Consider the following 20,588-nt stretch of genomic DNA (forward strand, 5'->3'; position numbering starts at 1 on the left):
TTCTAGTTATGCCATTGGAATATGTCTTTTTTTATTGTTATATAGGAAGTAGCTCTTTAAATATTCTGGATATTAGTCTTTGGTTGATTGCATATGTTAAAAATAAAACATTCCTTACTATCAACTATCAACAACAAATATGCAGTTTCTGAATTCAGATAGCCAGAGTTCAAATAATGAAGAACACCTTGTTTTCAGATCTATTTGGTTCTTGCTTTTCATGTAACTGCTTTTCACTAACTAGAATTTGGATACTGAGGGATAATTCAACATTTTATTAAAATACTTTTGGTTCTTAGGACACATGTCTCTTAATTTCTAATTTGTCTTTTTGTTTTCCTTAAAGTATCATCTTGCTAGCAGAAGTTCTCAATTTTAATGTTTTCATGCTTATTAATCTTTTATGAATAAAACTTTTTTTTAGTCTGTCTAAAGAAATCTTGTCTGGAGAACATAAGGATATTTTTCTCTATATTCTTCTAAAAGTTTTGAAGTTTTATCTTTCACATTTAAGTCTGTAATTCATCTGAAATTAAATTTTGTGTATGGTAGGAAGCAGAGTCTACCATGTAGATAGCTAATCGTCCTGATGTCATGTGTTTTACAGACCATTTCCCAGTGATCTGCTACCTCTGTCATAGATCAAGTTCTCATACATTTGTGATTCTGTTTCTGGGTACATTACTCTTATCCACTGGTTTCCCAGCATCAAAATCATCCTGTTTTAACTATTAATACCTTTACAGTAACTCTTGATATCTGGTAGAGCATTTTCCTTTTCCTTATTCTTCAGAAATATCTTGCTTGTCTGTGAGTCTTTGCTTTTCCATATCAACTTTAGAATCAGCTTGTCATATTTCTTGCAAACCCATTGTTATTGCATCGAATATACAGACCAAGTTTTAGAATATTGAAATTTTATATGATAGAGTCTTCCTGTTTGTGAACGTAGCATAGTTTTTCTGTTTATTTAAATTGTCTTTAATGTATTTTTGGGCTTCTCAGGTGGCTCAGTGATAAAGAATCTGCCTGCCAACGGGGGTTCGATCCCTGGGTAGGGACAATCCCCTGAAGAAATGGCAACTCACTCCAGTATTCTTGCCTGGGAAATCTCATGCACAGAGGTGTGGGGAGGGCTACAATGCATGGGTTGCAAAGAGTTGGACACGAGTTAGTGACTAAACCCCCAATGTATTTTCATAAATTAAAAACTTTCTCTATAAAGGTCTTGCTCATCCTTTATTAGACTAATTCTTTGATTCTGTCACTTAAATCTATTAATGTCAATATTAAGGCACTCTTGAGTTTCTGGGATAAAGTCATCTTGTTTATGATGGATTACTTTTTGTATGCACTGCTAGATTTGGCTTAATGATATTTTAAGATTTTTATATCTTTCTTTATGAGTGTGATACTTCCTCAGCTGGTTTTGGTTATGGCCATGGTAAATATGGTTATATTATGAACCGATTTGAAGATAGTTCCTGCTACTTTCTGTTCTGAAAAAGTTTACGCAAGGTTGGATTGATGTGTTCTTTGAAAGGTTGATAGAATCTTCCAATAAGATCTCCTGATGCTAATATTTTTTGCTAACAAGATTTTAAACTCTAGTACTGATTTAGTTTCTTTAATGGGAACCATTTAGACTTTCTATTTCTTCATGTATTAGTTTTAGACAAGTTGTTTTTGGTTCTAGCTTTCAAATTCCTCTTGTTTTGATATATGAGGCTGTCTCTTTTTTTATTGCTGGCTCAGTTATGAATTTCATTAAAAAGTAAATTGTAAATACTTGTGTTAGGAGGACTTCAAATTAGTTTAGACTTCCAGCTTGCCAGAATCAGAACCAGATATGAATGTCTTCAACTTTACTAGACACAGTCCCATAGCTCTTCAAAGTGGTTGCACCGGTTTACACTGCCACTAACACTGTTTGAGAAATTCTGTAGTTCAATAGGACTCTTATCAATACTTTAATTGTCCGATTTTTCTATTTTTGCTAATCTCATGCCTATGAAATTATAAATGGAATTTCAAATGGAATTCCTCTGCTTATTGGTGAGGCTGCGCATCTTTCCATTGGGCACTTGAGTTTTATTTTCTGTAAATTGTCTATTCATATCTTTTAATTATTTTTAGCGGATGTTTTTAATTGTAGGAATTTTAACATATTATGGATAGTAATACTTTGTCAATTATATGTATTCAAATATATTTCCCCAATTTTATACCTTGTCTACTCAGATTTTAAGGTACATTTTCAGGACAGAGGTTTTTATGTGTATAATTTGCCAGTTTTTTCTTTGCAGTTTATATTTTTGGTATCTTGTTTAAGAAATTCTTTGCTATCCCAAGGTATAAAGATATTCTAAATGTGTCAAAGTTTGCTTTTCCCAATTATATGTCTACTTAGTGTACAATTGATTTTGACATATGGTATAAGGAAGAGATCTAACTTTTTCCCACAAGGATAACTAATTGTGGCAGCAGCATTTTTGGACACAGGTTCGTTTCTCTGATATGTGTGGGTCTGCTTCTGGGATTTTTTTTTTGATGTCCCTTTGTTACATTTGTCTTTCCCAGTATCACTACTGTAATGGTTTAGTTCTCATCCCTTTGTTATAACTTAATGATTGTGAAGTTAAGCCTCCCTCCCTCATTCTTCTTCAGGAAAGTCTTGGCTCTTCTTAGCCCTTTATCTTCTATATGAATTTTAAGATAAGCCTGCCATGCTCTTTGAAGAATCCTATAGGAATTTTGGTTGGAATTTCAAAGTATTTATGTATTAGTTTGGGAAGGAAATGAAAATTTTCATTATTTTGTATCTTCCCATTCCATAAGTGTGGAGTATCTGTTTTTGTTTACATCTTATTTTATGTCCTTTAATAAAATGTAATATTTTTTCCATAAAAAGCTTGCTTCTCTTTTATTAAGTTTACTCCTAATTTTTCTTTTGGTATCTAAAAGGATCTCTTTCCAGAATTAAATTTTCTGATTGTTTGATTCAACTGGTAATTGCATAACGATCTGTGTCTTATAGTTTGAACAGTTCCAATTTTAGATATTATCTGTATTACCTGTAAATATTTTCGTATTGTTTATTATCAGTAAATAACAGTTATTTTTTTCTCAATCTTCATTTCCCTTTCTCCCTATTTTTGCTATTGCACTGACTAGGATTTCCAGAACAAAATTAGATTGAAGCAGCAACAGAAGCCTTCCTTTTCTTATTCTTGTTCTCAAAGGAAGTATTTCTAATGTTTCACCACTAGTGGTGAGGTTTGCTCTATGTTGTAGGCAGATATACATAAAACTAATTTTGAAGTTATAGTTGAAGAAGGAAAAAAATATATGTATATACAAAAAATTCAGTCTGAGCTGCAAATGTAGATGTTTAACTTTGGATTAGGGAGAAGTCAGTATAAAATTCACAGGAAGACTAGATATTTGGAAACAGTGCAAATCTATGTAGGAAAAAACAACTCACAAAGAACTCTAACCAAATAATATAAAAAAAGCATTGATTCAAGCTGATTAATTTTTTAATTTCTGAGAACTAGAGCAAACTTCTAGAGGGGCTTCTAGAGGAGACTTGTAGCTAAAGGGGCTTCCCTGGTGGCTCAGCTGGTAAAGAATCCGCCTGAAATGAGGGAGACCTGGGTTCAATCCCTGTGTTGGGAAGATCTCCTGGAGAAGGGAAGGGCTATCCACTCCAGTATTCTGCCCTGGAGATTCCATAGACTATACAGTCCCTGGGATCTCAAAGTGTCGGACACAACTGAGCAACTTTCAGTTTCAGAGGAAACTCTAGCTTTTTGATCACAAAAAGGAATCATGGAGAAAATCCTGAGAATTGTGTTGAATTTATTTCAGACCATTTTACAACTGTTTTGAAGGTGTTTTATGACTTGGGTTTTCTTAAGGCTGGAGAAATTGAAAATAACTAGGGACAGCTTAGAAATTAGTCCTGATAAGAGAGAAGTGGGATGGCTTATGAATCTTTGTACGTTTTTGGTGTTAACTTTTCCCCTGCACTTATAACAGAGGATTTGGTCATTTTATGAATGCATTCAGTGATCATTTTCTGCCCCTTTATGTGTACTGTTCCATCTTTTGGGAATCTCTGATTCTCAAAGTCATTTTCCTGTTTCCTTATTTAGGCCTGTCTTTCTCTACTTTATATCAGCACTTCCAAAACTGTAGAAATTCTGAGGGAAAAATGGGAGTTCCATGGTCAAATGAATTTGAGAAGTATAGTGTCAAGCAGAATTCAATAGCTTATTTTACTATAGGGCCTTCTAGGGCCTTCAGTATTCTAATGTGCATTGTGACTCTCCAAAAGGCAAATAGAGATTGCAGTGCTTCCTCAAGTAATTGATCATGGAACCCTTTCCAAAGAACAAATACTCATAGAACCCAGTTCATTAATCTTCAAATAAAGACTTCCAGTTCTTTGGTAGACTTTTCTTCAGTGGAAGATATGCTCTATGCTGTCTTTCTGCTGCCGCTAAGTCACTTCAGTCATGTCAGACTCTGTGCGACCCCATAGACGGCAGCCCACCAGGCTCCCCTGTCCCTGGGATTTTCCAGGCAAGAACACTGGAGTCGGTTGCCATTTCCTTCTCCAATGCTGTTTCTCTACTAGACTTCAACTCCGAGGTCAATTTCTCCTGTTTTCTTGAAATATTACCTGATCTCCTTTATATTTTGGAATACTTTGATCTCCTTTACATTCTGCCTCTTTCTTTGGTCCTGGGATAGGCACTCTGGATACCACTCAAGAGTTCAAGTTCATCCATAGAAGACTTTTGCTAAATAACCTAGTACAGCCTTCAGGATCTTTTTACTCTACCTCAATTCAACTATCAATACTTCTGATGCTTCATTCAAGGCACTGAGCTAAGTACACACTGCTGAAGCTAAATAAGATCTAGTTTTACCTCTCAGGAGTATGTATAGAAGAAATAAGACAAGTGTGGGGCACAAAACACAAGTTAAATGCTAAGCAAGAGGTACAAACCACCTTGGAGTTCAGTGGAGAAACAATAACAAGTGGGCATATGGGGGACAGGTACAGGTGGGAAGAAACAGGAAAGATCTCATTTGGGGATGTATCATTTGGGATGGACCTTAAATTTTTCTTAAATGTAGACAGTGAGACTGGAGAAGGGCTACAAGCGTAGGGTATAGCATATGCCAGGCATGAAGATAAGGAGGGGTAAGTTCAAGTGCTTCTGTCTGGCAGGAGGTATGGAGTTTCCAGGATGAGTTGTAGATGGGGTACGGCCAGAGTGTGAACAATAAAAATGCAAAAAAGGAGTTGAGTTGCCAGTGTGAGTTATATAAATACTGTTGTCCATAGGAAACCACTGAAGAATTTTTGAGTGGGATGGTAATTCGGGGGCCATTTTGTTCTTCCCCATCTCTTCCCCTGTCTTCTGAACTCTCGTTCCTTTGTCTCTGTCCAGCACAGCCACATATCGAAATTTCAGCTGATGAATCAAATCTCCAGTCTCAGAATCTGCCCATAGAGTACCTCCTCTTGAAGAGCTGTCCAGAGTACAACAGAATCCTGAGTGCTAGAGTTTAATAAATGTGCACCCACTCTGTGTAGAATACTATCAGAAGGCAGAAAGTTGAGGAGAGGGTGTTCAGATAAATAATACAGATAAGAGGCCATTGGTGAAGTTAATGATAAAACTTTGGGGAGTCATGGTTTCAGGGTATTAAGGAGGAAAATGATAAGAAAAAATTAGGGGCAGGTAGTAAGTTCTAAGTAGTGAGCCAAGAGAATGGACTGTAGCCAGGCAGACTTGCAAGGCAGCGCAGGACTAAAATTGGCACTGGTGTGCAATGAAGAGTGAAACCAAAGCCCGTGAAGGTAGTTAGAGATCACACCAGGCCTTAGAAGCACTATCCTCCCCGGAGTGTTGAGGGCACCGGACCCTGAAAGGCTGTTGCGATGGGCCTGGAGAAAGTGTGTGTGTTAAATGGTCTTAATTTTTCTGTGAGGTCCTGGGGTAATGGGGACTGGGAGAAGTTGAAGATGTAAGAAAGCTGAAGCCTGCTGTGGAATCAATAAAGGAGCAGAGCGAAGCTTTGGTGTTTTGCTTTGGGCAGAGTGGGGCTCTGTCGGCCCGGCGCGGAATTCCACCCGGGGATTGAGGGCATCTATGGGGGCCCCCGTGGCTACACTGCCGGGAGCCTTAGCGCTCTCCGCCTGTCGCAGCGCGGGGCCAGCCGGGTGGGCAGGGTGGAGCCGAGCGGTCCGCGGGGCAGCAGCCGGAGCTCGTTTCGCTCTCCCTCCTGCAGGTGCGCCTGGAAAGGCGGACGCGGAGGAGCGGGCGCCCGCCATGGCGGGTCCGCATCTTCCCACCGAGGCCTGTAGCCCGCCGCCCCCGCGGAACGGCCCTCCGCAGCCCCTGTGAGGAGGAAGAGGAGGTGGCGGCGGACGAGGCGCCGCCCCTTTGGCGAGCTTCCCGACCCGGCGGCCTCCGCAGGACCCATGGCGGATTCCTCGCCCGCTCCGTCCCTGCGGGCAGGCGGCCCCCGTGCGCCCCGGTCCTCGGCCCCCTTGCCGCCGCACTCGCGTTCGGGCTCCGAGGCCGAGGAGGCCGAGCTGTCGCTGAGCCTGGCACGCACCAAGACCCGCTCGTACGGTAGCACGGCCAGCGTGCGGGCGCCGCTGGGCGCCGGCGTCATCGAGCGCCATGTGGAGCACCGGGTCCGCGCCGGCGACACGCTGCAGGGCATCGCGCTCAAGTACGGAGTCTCGGTGAGCAGGGCTGGCGGCCGCGGGCGGGGGCGCCGCGGCTCGGGGCGGGGCGCGCGAGGAGCCGGGCGTCGAGGAGCAGCCAGCGGCCCCCGGCGGCTCGGCCTCCAGCGGTCGCCCAGCGCGCGCTGCTGGGACAGCGACGGTCGCCAGAGCCGGTCTGGTAGCCAGAGGGGCGGGCCGTGAAGGCTCTCCCGGGTGGGCGCATCGAGTTCCCGATGCCCTGCCCACACTCGGATAGGATCCGCCGCTTGAGGAAGGCCAAAGAGGACCAGGGCATCGTCACCACCTGGACCCAGATTCGCCCGATTTTCATTCTGGGTCATGCTGCTATGTAATATTTCCTGGACGCCGAACTGATGTTTGGATTTGGGCAGAGAATTTTGTTTTCTGGGTAAACAAGCACTATGGTGAGTCAGGAAGGGTACAGTTGTTCCTGCCGGATGGTTCTGGTTCTATTGATTATGCTTCTTTATTTAGAAGTGAAATTACACTCCTGGGCTCACTGGCAAGTGTGCATGTGACACCTGTCGCTAAGCAGCGGCCAAGAATGTGGTCCAGGTGAGCTGGAGAGCTGTGTTTATTATAAATTTATAAGTGCCGGTGTGCCTGTGCCTTGGGCCTATTGCATTACACCTCTGGGAAGAACATGGAAACCTGAGGGAGCATATTTTTCATTAAAATTACTTATAATTAACTCTGAACTATGTGATGGCCTTTTTACATGTGAGTTCTGTATCAGTTTTCAATGTTCTTCTCTGAAGCACCCTAGACAGCAATAGGAAGAAAGGTGATCTTGTCTTTATCTTTCTCTGCAAGTGAAACTCTTTCTGGCTCTGCACCAGTGACAGAGACTGAGTCATCTCATTTGCACACCCAAGCTGGTGTGTGTTTACCTGGCAGGTCCTACTATCATTTAAACAGTCTGAGAGCAGGGATCTTGTTGTGCAGACATGTACGGAGGATTTCGTGCCATGGTTTGTCCTATTCTGCCCCCTTGGGAGTTTCTAAATGTGAACATAGAACGTCAGTCCTTATATTTGCATTCATGGGGACTGGTTTTGAGTCAGAGCCAGAAGAAGCAGTTAGGAAGTTATCAGTAGCTACACCTTCTGTTGAGTGCCTGCTGTGTGCCAGGCATTGCATTTGTCCAGTACCATCTTGTTCTTACTCAGTTTGATTTTCCTAAGGCTTGGGGAGAGGTGTAATTAATCTCCTTTTTACAGATGAGAGGTAAGGTTATTTTCCTGTATTCCATTCCAATATTCCAATGCTTATTCATTGAGATTAGCTTGAATTAGCACAGTGATAAAGCATTTGCTTTGCTCTAGGTATTACTTCTGATTTCCATCCTTATTTTTATCCTAGTCTTATCAAGAGCTATCTTTCTCATTTTGATTCCTCCAGAAGGACGGTCTTTTCTTTGTGATTTCTGTGCATCTTTTCTATTTAATACTAGGCCAGGCTCACTGTACCTAGGAATCCATGATATCCAGAGAGTGTCATTTCCCTGGCCCCTACCCATAGCAGTCTCTCTGCTCCTCATTGCCCTCCATGATTCCATTTGGGTTGCTCAGAGCTCCTGAACATCTGTTCACTGCAGTTCTCCACCTTTGATCAAATGCTTTCTAATCCCTGTTTTCACTGATGTAGATCCTGTTCCTCATAACTTTATCATCTCTTCTCATTAAAGTGTAAGTCAGTTTTTTTCATTACCTTTATAAAGACTTAATTTTAAGATGTTAAGCTCAAATATAGTGAATTGGGAACTATGATCTGTAACCACAATCTATTTTAGTGTTTCTTAACTGCACCCCTATAGGTACTAGGGACTGGATAATTCTTTGTCTCAGGGGACTGTTCTGTGCATTGTGAGATGTTTAGCAGCATCTCTGTTCTCTGCCCAGTAAATGCCACTAGCACCCCCCACTCCCATCTAGAAATTTATCCACATATTCCCTGAGAAACCCTCCCTCTTGGTTGAGTACCAGTGGTTCTCATTTACTTTGGATTTTGAACTCCAATTGATGAAATTTTTAGAGACTCTTCCCATTGGTTATACAGAACTAGTAAAAGTGCAGATACTCACCATAACAGTGAAGTGATATTATTACAGTTATTAACTACAGATGTTAATTGGATTTACTCATTAAAAATTGGTTTTATGTGGAAGTTAAGGCAGAAAGGTTTTTCATTCCTCAATTAAACAGAAAGAAGTTGAGTTAGTTAAGTTTCTCATATTGATTGCCAAGATCACCCACATCATATTTAAATTAAATTGCTTAAAGGGGTAGGTGATGAGAAATTAGAGATTTAGAGCTTACCTCAAACCTACTGGATCCAGTAAAGGAGCCCATGAATGTTCCTGTTTTATATGCATGGCCCCTTTTCTCATTCAAAATGCAGTGTCCCTTCTTGGGATCTTTGAACTTGCTGTTCCATCCATCTGTGGGGAGCGCTTTCCCTGATAGCTGTGTGCAGCGCCATGTCATAGCTGGGGGACCTGTGCAGTCCCATAAACCCCACGCTTAGAGGAATCCTGCAGTTAATGGTCTGCTGTTGCTGTCTTTAAAAGTTTACTAATTTGTTGACAGTGGCCCCACATTTTCACTTTCCTTGTGTGTGTGTGCTCAGTCACTTCAGTCGTGTCAGACTCTTCGCAACTCTGTGGACTGTGGTCTGCCAGACTCCTCAGTCCATGGGATTCTCCAGGCAAGAATACTGGAGTGCCATTTCCTTCTCCAGGGCATCTTCCCAACCCAGGAATCGGACCCATGTTTCCTGAATTGCAGGTGAATTCTTTACCAGCTAAGCCACCTTGGGACCTGCAAATCATGTGGCTGATATTGGCTTTGTGACCTGCCCTCTCACTGCCTTCAAGTCTTTGTTTAAATATCTCCTCCTTGAGGCCTTCCAGGCCACTCCATGTCAAATTGCAACCTTCCTTCACCCCAATGCCCTTCCTCTCTTTCCTGTTTTGCTTTCTCAATAGTGTTTATCATTCATCAGATTTTTTTTTCCCCCAGCTTCTACCTTTCTGATGATACATTAGTGAATAACTAAAAGTTCTTATCCTCATGGAACTTATATTTTAGTCAGTGGAGACAGTAAGTAAACAAAGTTTACTTATTATATGTCAGGTACTGACAAGCAAAATGAAAAAAAAAAATTAAGCAGGGAAAGGAGTTTAGGCTGGTGGCTGTGGCTGCAATTTCAAATGGTGTGGCCACAGAAGACCTCTGTGAGGGAAACTGAAACTACTGAGGATGAATTGAGAAGCTATTAAATATAGTTCAGATCGCAGATGCAGACTTGCTGGGGCTGGAATTTCCCGGGCTGTGCTTATGTCCACTGAGACATTAAGTCCCTTCCCCTAACCCAGTATTCTATATTTTGCTACAGCTTTTTCGGTGATGCCAGTTCCTTTCATTGGGGGCAAGCCTGTGGAGGGAACTGACCAATCGGGCAGCTGCTGGGAACTTTCTGTTTAGAAGCCCTGTGTATAACTAGAACGTGAGTGACAGGCAGCAAGGGAAGCTATTATGTGCACAAACTTTGTCTTTTTTGTTTACCCCCTCACAACTTCCCTGACCTCTACCCTCTCCAGACAGTTGTGCCAACCCCCCACCCTGTGTCCAGAGTCACTTCCTGTCCAGTTTTATTCCTAGGGTCTTCTCTTTGTCTTCCAATGAGCTGTTGAGCCCACTTGCTTTTTCACACTTCTCCTGTCAGAAGTCACCTTGCTGAGAAAAGGTGAAATGATTTTCATTTTAGGGGGAACAAGTGTGGTGAGTTAGAAATGTAAGTGTATGTAAATCTTTTGTGTTTAGAACTTTAACCCCTTCTGCTGTTACTGTAGGAAATTGTTGACTTTGCTGGTCAAAGGGGAGAGAACCATAAATAAATAGTATTACCTGTTGTAAGAGGTATGGTACTAAGGTAGCCCTTAGTAGCTTTAGGGTTTAATAGATTCTCATGCCTTCTTTATTTAAAAGCAACTTTATTAAAGTATAATTTATATACTGTAGAATTCACCCATCTTAAGTGTACAATTCAAGGATTTTTCAAGAGTTGTGCAGCTGATCTTAGGTGGCCTCAGCCTGCAGTGGCTTGGAGTGGGGCTTAGGTTCCCAGTCAGAGATGAGGCCAGGTCACGGCAGTGAAGGCACCAGATCTTAACTACTAGACCAGTGGTCGATGACAAGGGCCCTGACCCTTCAGCTTTGCAGAAAAGAATTTCTACAAAGACAGAAAGTACTGAGGCAAGTAAAGTATTTATTAGGAGGGAAAAAAGAGTACAGTATGTGTGGATAGACACATGGGCAGACTCAGAGGGAGAGTCCCCGAGTTGTGCCCTCGTGGCAGTTTGAATTATTTTTTTGGGCCTTTTCTCCAGTTTTCCTTTGGCCAGTCAGTTTGATCTGCCTGGTTCACAGTCCATATTTGGTGTATCTCAGGATCCACCCTTGTGTGTGCACACATCTCTTAGCCAGGATGGATTCTACCAAAAAGGTGTCTGGGTAGAACATCCCTTGACAGAATTCTCCTCTGGCCTCCAAGGAGCCTTTCTGCGCGTGTATGGTCAGGGAAGTCTCCTGACTTCGAGAAATATGTGGTCTGAGCAGGGCCCAGCCGCCTCCCTTAATTGTCCTGCTATTCTTGTCTTGGAGTTTCCATCAATAGAGAATGAATCTCCAATTGCTTTACTCTGGGGGGCCCATCTGCCTCTGGCCTTCCAGCAATCACCACAGTCCAATTTTAGAACATTTCCATCACCTTGCAAGGATCCCTTACCCCCTGTTCCCTTCTGTCATCCCAGATAACCATGAGTCTGCTTTCTAATCTCTAGGATTGCCTTTTCTGGACATTTCATAAATGGGATCTCATATATTCTTCTGAGATAACATGGAGAAGAAATAAATTCTTTTCCTTATTAGCACATGGCAAAGGAGAAGTCTGATCGTCACCAACCCTTAGAATTTAATAGGAGACAGCCAGGTGAGGAGGTTGAATCCAGCACTCACTAGGAAATGATCTTGAGAAAATCCTTTAACATTTAAGTCTTGTTTTCCTATAATGATAATAATAATAATCAAATGAGAGTTGAGTGTATATGAAAATATTCCATAAATGACACAGTGCTGTTTTAAATGTTTATGATGTATCCTGAAATGTTTTGGGAAGGGTTTTTTGTTTGTTTGTTTGTTTGTTTGTTTGTTTTAAATGAATGGAGAGGAAGAAAAAGAAGCTTTGAATATTGCATCTCCAGTTAGGTAGGTGGCCTGATGAAGGTGATCCAAAACAGCCTTTGGGGAGAGTTCTTGATCAGGCCCAACAGCAGCTATTGAGATCACTTTTCGGGAGACATTTTGTGAATTCAAAGTGAATTCACCTTTGCACTGTGTATTTACTGGGGAGTCATTTTAAACAAGTTGTTGACAGATTTGTTCCACCTGATTTTACCACAGTGGTCCTTGGGGCTGTCCTGTCAGCTCTTACTGGATTATTCCGTGATCTGTTTCTTAATGAGCAGATGGTAAATTTCACTGAGTCATGCTACTCAGTCCTGATTAGGAAAGACTTAAAATGAAAGCATTTGGCTGCTGTGTCTCCCCCTCCTAGTCATCTGCCCTCAGGAAACAAAGGGTAGATCTGCATTACTCTGAAAAGGTCACACTTTCTATTTTCAGCGCTCATTGGGTAGTTGGAGACACTGAAGGGAGGGCAGGTGGGGAAAGGTGTAGAGTTTTTCAGCTTTTCCTTGGATTGGATCATGACTTTTCTTAGTTTTATGTGAGGTGAAATTCCCAGAACCTTAGACCCATCTAAGTTCAGATGAAAGTATAAAACATTCCAAAGCAAATTAAAATATTTCACTGTTTGGGATTATTTATATCCCTTGTCTGTGCTACTGCAGTTTCTTCTATAACTGGGCTTCCTGTTTCCACTAATGCCTCTTTCTTACCAATCCATTTTCCATTAAGTGGGATGATCTTCAAATCATTCCACTCACTTCCTCCATACACCCTCCAATGGCTTCCCATCACATTTAAAATAAAATCCAAATTTTATTTATTATATGAGTGACCTACAGCTTGCTCTTTACTCCCTACATTTCAGCCATGAAATTTCAGCTGGGGCCTTGCAACTCCTCTCTCTGGCAAGAATCCTTTTTTGTTTCCCCTGACTTTTTGCATGGCTGGTTTCATTCCTTAACTTTACTATTGGTTACAGAGTTTGGAGCCTATACTTGTAAAAAAGAACAAGTTAAGATCAAATTAAATAGCTTTTAAAAAGAAAAAAACTTAATGCTGTTACCTTGGGGAAGTGACAACATGTTACTCATCTGGGATTGTTTATATGAAATTTTCTTTATGTATTTTTACTTTGTGGGAGAAATATTTTTTATTGAGAGAAAATTCCTCCCTCCTTTTCATTTGCTGAATACATGTTAGGATCTGCCCTTATTGTTGCTTTCTCACTTTTAACCAAATTTAATGATAGTTGCTAGCATTTTTAAGTGCTTCCTGTGTGCCATGCACTGTTATAAATGTTTTACATGAATTAACCCATTGAATTGTCATAATAATCGTATTGTGTAGAAAGTACTATTATTTTCCTTAATTTACAGACAAGAAAACAGACATAGGGAATGATTAGAAAATGGTAAAGCCAGAGCCCTTGTTTCTGCTTGCAACCTTATATTAACCTCATTTACCTGTTTTCACCTTCAGTTTCAAATCTGCCGGTCCTTAGATTGGTTCCCACCTTTGATGCCAACTGTGTCTGGATATTGCTGATGTTCTTGATGCTGGCATCTGTGTGTCATCTTAGAATCTAGACCATCAGACTCAACATATAACTTAAATACTTGCTGGCAATGCTGAAATGGTGGTGACCTGACCTGGAGAAGCTCATAGACTTGTTAAAAGAGGCAGTTCTATTGTTGCATCAATGGTACAGTGGCATGCACGAGAGCTGGGGGGCCCAGCCCTTCACTCCCTGGGAACTCCCTGGCTTTACCCAGCTGTGGACTCAGTCTCTTGTCTTGTGCTTCCTGTCATCGGCCCCTTGCCTGGCTATGATGGCCTTTCCTGCTCTAAGTGATAGATGTATCAGGGTCCCCAAAGACTACAGCTAGCACACTCCAAGGGTGTGGCCCTTGAGGGTTTAATGCAGAGACATTTGTAGAAGTGGGAATAGGATTAAGGGATTAAGGGATGGTGAAGCACCTGAGACTAGCAACAGCAGGGAGACATTACTCCTAGGCCTGAGGGCTGGGGAAGGAGTGTGGTACCCGAAACTGAGGAGGATGGGAGGAGTGGACAAGGGGCTCCCGGCAGGAACTCTGCCACAGAGGGATGCAGGCACCAGAGTCATGGTGTGGCCGTTTTGCTGGCGGCCTTCTTTTGGAACACCAACTGGAATTCCAAGAACAAGGGGCCTTGGGAAGTGCAGTTCTGATGAGGTCAGCCTCCTGGGGTCAGAACAGGCTCAAGAAGACTGGGGGATGGATTGGGAGCTGAGGGTGGGTTTAAAGGGAGAAAAACCAACACAACAGGTAACTGACTACTGCTTTCTGGTTACTTCTCTGGGTTCATCTTTTATGCCTATTTCTCTGCATGTGTTCGTGCATGCTTAGTCATGTCTGACTCTTTGTGACCCCATGGACTGTAACCCACCAGGCTCCTCTGCCCATGGAATTCTCTAGGCAAGAATATGGGAGTGGGTTGCCATTTCCTTCTCCAATTTCTCTGACCTATGTTAATTAATTAATCCATCCATCCTAAGCACTTAGTATATATATCTTTGCTTGACCTGGGAAGCTATAGAAGTAGCAGGTCTTGAGGGAATTCACGGTTTATGGTTGATGTTCTCAGCCCATCCTCAACAACCAGATCCTGGTGTTCCCAGCTGTTTCTGTCTTCCATCATTATTTCCAGATTGCAGTGACTTTTAGCAATTGTAGGCTTCTGCCAATAAGTATTTCAAAGGGCACTGTATCAATGAGGGTTCTTGCATTTATAAGTGACAGAAAACTCAAATTGAACTAAGCAAAAAAAAAAAAGTGTCATTTACTGGCTTATTACTGGAACTGAAGGGCATGAGGGTTTTCGGGCTTCAGGCTTTGGTTCAGAGCTCTAATGGATCTCCTCCAAGGTGATCTTGTAGTTAAGTTCCTTGTGGTAAAAGGATGGGCGCCAGCAGCTCCAGACCCATCTCTTTCTTGAAGAAAAAATAGAAGTCCTTCACCTCCCAGACCCAGCAGAAGTCTCCTTGCATCTCTGAATTGTTCCGAGGTGGGACCGTGACCTGTCAGGACAGCTTGGGTACCGTGATGCTTCAAAGGGCAGGAGTGAGTCATGTGTTCACCCTGGAGCCAGGAGAGGGCTCAGTGTCCTCAGAAGCCCTTGTACTAAGAGAGATAGAGGACGTGGATGCTAGGTGGTGAAAACAAGAGGTCCTAAAGGCAGACTAGGATATACCTGAACCTGCTCTGGACACATTTTCAAGTTCTTTAAGTGCCTCAAATCTAAGCCTAAACTAGACCAGAGACACTTTAATGATTCTGAGATTTTAATTTTGTCTCTAAAACGTGTCTGCATATGCTCTTTCCCACCCTTGCCTTCTCTCCTTTAACTAGAAACTAGAACATAAAAGATCACCTCCACAAAAAATAAAAGATAGCATTGAATGTGCTATTTTGTGGATTCAGCTTATAGTTAGAAAGCAGGAGGAACAGGATGCATTTTGTTTGACTTATTTTTTCAGGCTCTTTGAAGTAGAAATCTAATTTTTTCACTCAATCGATTTGGCATTAAAGGATCCCAGAATTGGGTTCGATTAGTCATGTACTTTAATCTTGGTGTTGTATGGACTTCAGAATCAGACAGAAATTCTGGCTTATACAGACCATGTACACTTGGTCAGATCAGTCATCTCTTTTGCCTTAATTTCTTCGTAGGAAAATGGAAAGTAAGTACCATTTACTGCTAAACTGTCTTTCCCTTTCACATCTATGTCTTTACATCTGTGCCTCTATCCTGTGTGCATATTTACATATAAGCTCCCATTTAATCCCTCGAACTACCCTGTGAAGGGTAGATGATACCTATTTTATACACGAGGAAATAGGCATAATGAGATAAGTAACAAATTTATGTTCAGACAGTTTGTGTTGGTGAAGCTGGATTTGAAACAGATCTGTCACATCCCCAAACCTGTGTGCTTAGCTGTCTTGTTGCTTGTGCCAAGCTGTCTTGTTGACATATCTCACAAGATTAGATGGTATAGGGCATATAAAGAGCCTACTAGCATGGTGCAAGTTCCTAGGCTAGTTGGCTGAAGAGGTCTGCAGATGCGTGATAGCGTGGTGTGATGAACCTAAGCAGGTACTTCCCTGACAGTTTTGCCCCAGCACAGCCAAGGATGCTGTCTGCACTTACCCGAAGTTGGGGACCTAGGCATGCCACTTCAATCTCTTGAGTCTTCCTTTCCCCATTTGTAAAAGAGGAGATGATAATATTGCAGAACTGTTAGGAAGGTTAAATGAAGTAACATATACAAATTCCATTTCCCCTTTCACCTTCCATCTCCATTTCTTTGGTTTGGAGGAATTCAGAGGCTGTGAAAGAGTTTGAAGTTTTGAAACCTGTATAAAATTCTGGCTTCTCCATCTCCCCATTGCATGATGATTCCATGGTACATAATCTTCTTATTTTGTTTCTTTTATTTGTAAAGTGGATTTTCAAGTACCTAATCCTTAAGGTAGAGAAAACAAGATACTCCATGTAAAATGCTCCCTACCTCTTTCCTTACATGTCCCAGTTCTACCCATTCTTCAAGCCCCCATCTAAAGTCAAGACAGTCAAAATCAGAGCCCCACCTTCTCTGTGAGGCCTTAATGACTGCAGTCCCAGCCTACACCATTCTTCCTAATTTTTGTACTTTCTTCCTTCACCACCTCCTGTATCCATTAAATTTACCAAACACAATTCTAGAGATGGGAAGCACTCCATAAAGAAAATCACTGCACTGGGAAGTTTGTTTAAATCAGATAATAAAAATGTTAAAATATGATTGAAATGTATTAAATAATTGCTAAATATTCTACATTTTTTAACTTCAGGGATTTAAGTTGCTTGGTAAAAGCTGCTTTAGAGGAGAAATAATACAACTAGGGGAAAGTTAGTCTTTCTTCTTATAAAATTGTGAAAGAGAATTTTCTGGCATCTCTTGAAATAACTGGGGGTGTCTGGGAATCAAGAATCTCAGATCCAGAGAAAGCATATTTTGCTCATGAATATTTTTAGCTTATGTTGTGTAATAAGCCCTACTTTTGGATTTATTTATATGTAACTGTTTTTTTTTTAAACATTTTAGATGGAACAAATTAAAAGGGCAAATAAACTGTTTACCAATGATTGTATATTTCTGAAGAAAACTTTGAACATCCCAGTTATATCAGAGAAGCCTTTGCTGTTTAATGGACTTAACTCAGTAGATTCTCCAGAAAATGAAACTGTTGATAGTTTTTCTCATGAAGAGGAGCTGGTAGCAGCTGGGGAAGACGTCTCTCCTCCCGGCCGTCAAGAATTGGATGTTCAGCCCATACAGCCTGAGGAAGTATCAGCCAGAGATTTCCTGCAGAGGCTGGACTTGCAGATTAAGTTATCAACACAGGCAGCCAAGAAACTGAAAGAAGAGAGCAGGTAAAAATACCCTGGAAAAATGTCAGAGGTTGAGTAAATTACTCTTAAGATGTCCTTGTTTGGTCAACGTGTCTTTTTTTGCCTTTAAAACTAGATCTTAACGCTAGAAAGGCATTTTTAATGTATAAAGTGTAAACAGAGCTACTGCAATCTGTATAAAGCATTGTCTGTTGCAGTGCTTTTGTTTGTGGTACTTATACAAAATTTACTTCTTTGCTTTAATAGCATAACTATCCAGCTAAGCAATTCTGGAGAGTGTCCAAGTAGACCTCTAGTTGATACCATCAGAGGAAGCAGTGTCCTAGAGAATGATTGTAAAATGCTGTTCTTCATGAAACTTGTCAAGGACATTGTCTATTATTGGTTACCAGATGTTTTCCTAAATAAGGTCTCATGTGAACTTTTCCTTTTGTTCTTTAATTTGGTACTAAGGCAAAACTTTCTCTTATAGAATCTATTTCCTTCTTCCTTTACGATTCCTAGAATGACACAACTTACTGTGTTTTCTTTTTTGCTCTGGCTACCAGAAAGCTTGCAGCCAAAACTGGTCCTCAGTTCAACTAATCATTGCTGATGGTTAATGTATTTTGTTGTTGTTTAGTGGCTCAGTCGTGACCAACTTTTTGTGACCCCATGCACTGTAGTCTGCCAGGCTCCTCTGTCTGTGGATTTCCCAGGCAAGAATACTGGAGTGGGTTGCCATTTCCTTCTCCAAGTGATCTTCCTGATCCATGGATTGAACCCTAGTCACCTGCTTGGCAGGCGGATTCATCACCACTGAGCCACCTGGGAAGCCCTTAATATATTTTATCCTTCTCCTTTCCGTAGTCCTGATTTTTAATTTCTGTTTTACCCATCTTATTATATATATATATGCCTTTTGTTGTAGGTACCTCAAATCGTTTTGACAAAGAGGTAGAATATTAAAGATACAAACAAATATAAATGTGAATTTAATTAATTTATAATTTAATATAAATTTATATAGTGTAAACAAATACAAATATATGACAAATACTATTCTTTATTCCAATAACTGAGACAGCAGTAAAATGAGGACAATGAAGTATACCTTAGTGTTTGCATTTTGTACAACTTTCAAGGCATGCATGATGTTATAAATTGGTACAACTCCTACCCTGGATATTAAGTTGTACAATTAATATATGTATTTTCTGAGTACAATTTTTAAACACTGATTTATGCTGTGTTTCTTTTTTTTTTCAGAGATGAAGAAAGTCTCTATACAGCTTCCCTTTATCACAGTTAGATGATCAGGGGGCATAATCTAACCTGGTTAAGAGATGGCTGGATCATAAAGAAACCAACAACAGATGATTCAGAAGCATCCTTTTTGGATTCTCATAGCATACATCTTTAAATCACAATTAGTTAGTTCCAGCTATGGCAGTTGCACTGAAGTCACTAGTTTCCTCAGGCTTTCTCTGATTTTCAGTCTTTATTATGGCATGATTGCAAAACTGGGTCTTAATGCTCATCACTTTTGCTGGTGGTGGTAGTTTTTAGCTTTTTAGTTTCTAGCTTTTGTAAACACTAGCTGACATAAAGCCTCAAACACTATTTACATATTAAAGCTGAAATAATGTTTATCTCCTGAGAAATCCTAATTATGTGAAAAATATGGTTGCTGTTTAAGTGATGCTGATTTTGCTATGTGTTTATAACTTAAGTGCTATATATATATATATTTCGATATGTATGACTATAAAGCAAATTTTGTCTGCTATTTTGTAAAAATAAACTACAGAAGTCTGAATGAGAAAATAAACTATGTTTTCATAATTGAGTCTTCAGTTTTTTTCAACAAATGGGAATATTAGATAGATTTTTAAATTACAGTTTCAAATGGTGACAGCTTCTCTACTTTAATGATCTTTATTGTTATAATCGCAATTTTGGAAAAGGTTTCAAAAATCTAAAAGCAAATAAATTGCAATTACCAGTAACTTTTGCATCTCAATAATATCTGACTTGTGTTTCAGATATAGTGAAAACATGGAATATATCAAAGAAGAAGTAAACAACGCCAAGACTAGACCCACTGGTAAATTCTAGCTTAGATTTCATTGATAAGTCATGTTATAGAATGTTGTACAGTCACTCTTGCTCGTTTGAAGGACTAAGGACTTAGTTAGCTTTTTAGTCACATAATTTGTCTTTTACAGTAAACTTTAAGCAATGTATTATTTATAATTAAATATTTTTTTTATTGGAGTATGATTGCTTTACAGTGTTGCATCAGTTTCTGCTATACAAGGAAATAAACCAGTGATATATGTACATATATCCCCTCCCTCTTGGATCTCCCTCCACTCATCCCCCCATCTTACCCCTCTAGGTCAGTATCACAAAGCACTGAGCTCACCTCCCTGTGCTACACGGCAGGTTCCCACTACTTATCTATTTTCCGTATGGTAGTGTGTATATATATGTCAATCCTCATCTCCCAGTTTGCCCCACTCTCCCCTTCCCCTACTCCCGGGTCCACACATCCATTCTCTATGTCTGAGTCTCTATTCCTGCCCTGCACATATGTTCATCTGTACCATTTTTCTAGATTCCACATATGTGCCTTAACATATGATACTTGTTTTTCTCTTTCTGACTTACTTCACTGTGTATGACAGAACTCTAGGTTCATCCATCTCACTACAGCTGACTCAGTTTTACTCCTTCTTGTGACTAATATTCCATACAATTAAATATTTTTTTTTCAATGTCTATTCAGGAATTGGGTTAAATAAATCTTTAAGCTTCCGCAAAAAGTCCTTGTATTTATCCCTCCTAAAAGGGGTCTTCTTTCTTCTTCTTTCTGTGAGGCAGGAAGGACCTTTTTTCCATTCTCCCTCTTTTCTCTTTCCTCATTTTCTTTTCCATCTGGCTCCTCCAGGTCTTCCACGAAAATGAAAACAAGTACCCTCCGGGGTTAATGAAACAGAATGTGCAATACCAGAATTGCACAGATTCACCCCTTAAGGCTGACCAACAGTGGCTGCCTTAAGGGTGACCAACAGAGTATATTGTCACCCTGCTTATTTAACATAAGAGTACATCATGAGAAATGCTGGACTGGATGAAGCACAAGC

The 20,588-nt window shown here is 40.7% G+C and overlaps 1 protein-coding gene across 4 annotated transcripts in view; it reads left to right on the forward strand.

Moving 5' to 3' along the window:
• Positions 1–19,284, forward strand: part of LYSMD2 (LysM domain containing 2) — a 38,980-nt gene extending 19,696 nt beyond the window's left edge. The window contains exons 2-4 of one of the 4 annotated variants that reach the window (XM_043471977.1): positions 6,310–6,772; positions 17,153–17,481; positions 18,709–19,284. In XM_043471977.1, coding sequence (XP_043327912.1) covers positions 6,503–6,772; positions 17,153–17,481; positions 18,709–18,751 — 642 coding nt within the window. In that variant the 5' untranslated portion in view covers positions 6,310–6,502 and the 3' untranslated portion in view covers positions 18,752–19,284. Of the gene's footprint in view, positions 1–6,309; positions 6,773–6,801; positions 7,180–7,220; positions 7,331–17,152; positions 17,482–18,708 lie in introns of those variants that run through there. The other 3 variants (XM_043471982.1, XM_043471978.1, XM_043471979.1) reach the window with 3 other exon arrangements.
• The last annotated feature ends 1,304 nt before the right edge of the window (positions 19,285–20,588 follow it).

This window comes from Cervus canadensis, chromosome 6 (assembly GCF_019320065.1).
Source record: "Cervus canadensis isolate Bull #8, Minnesota chromosome 6, ASM1932006v1, whole genome shotgun sequence".
NCBI classification, from domain to species: domain Eukaryota; kingdom Metazoa; phylum Chordata; class Mammalia; order Artiodactyla; family Cervidae; genus Cervus; species Cervus canadensis.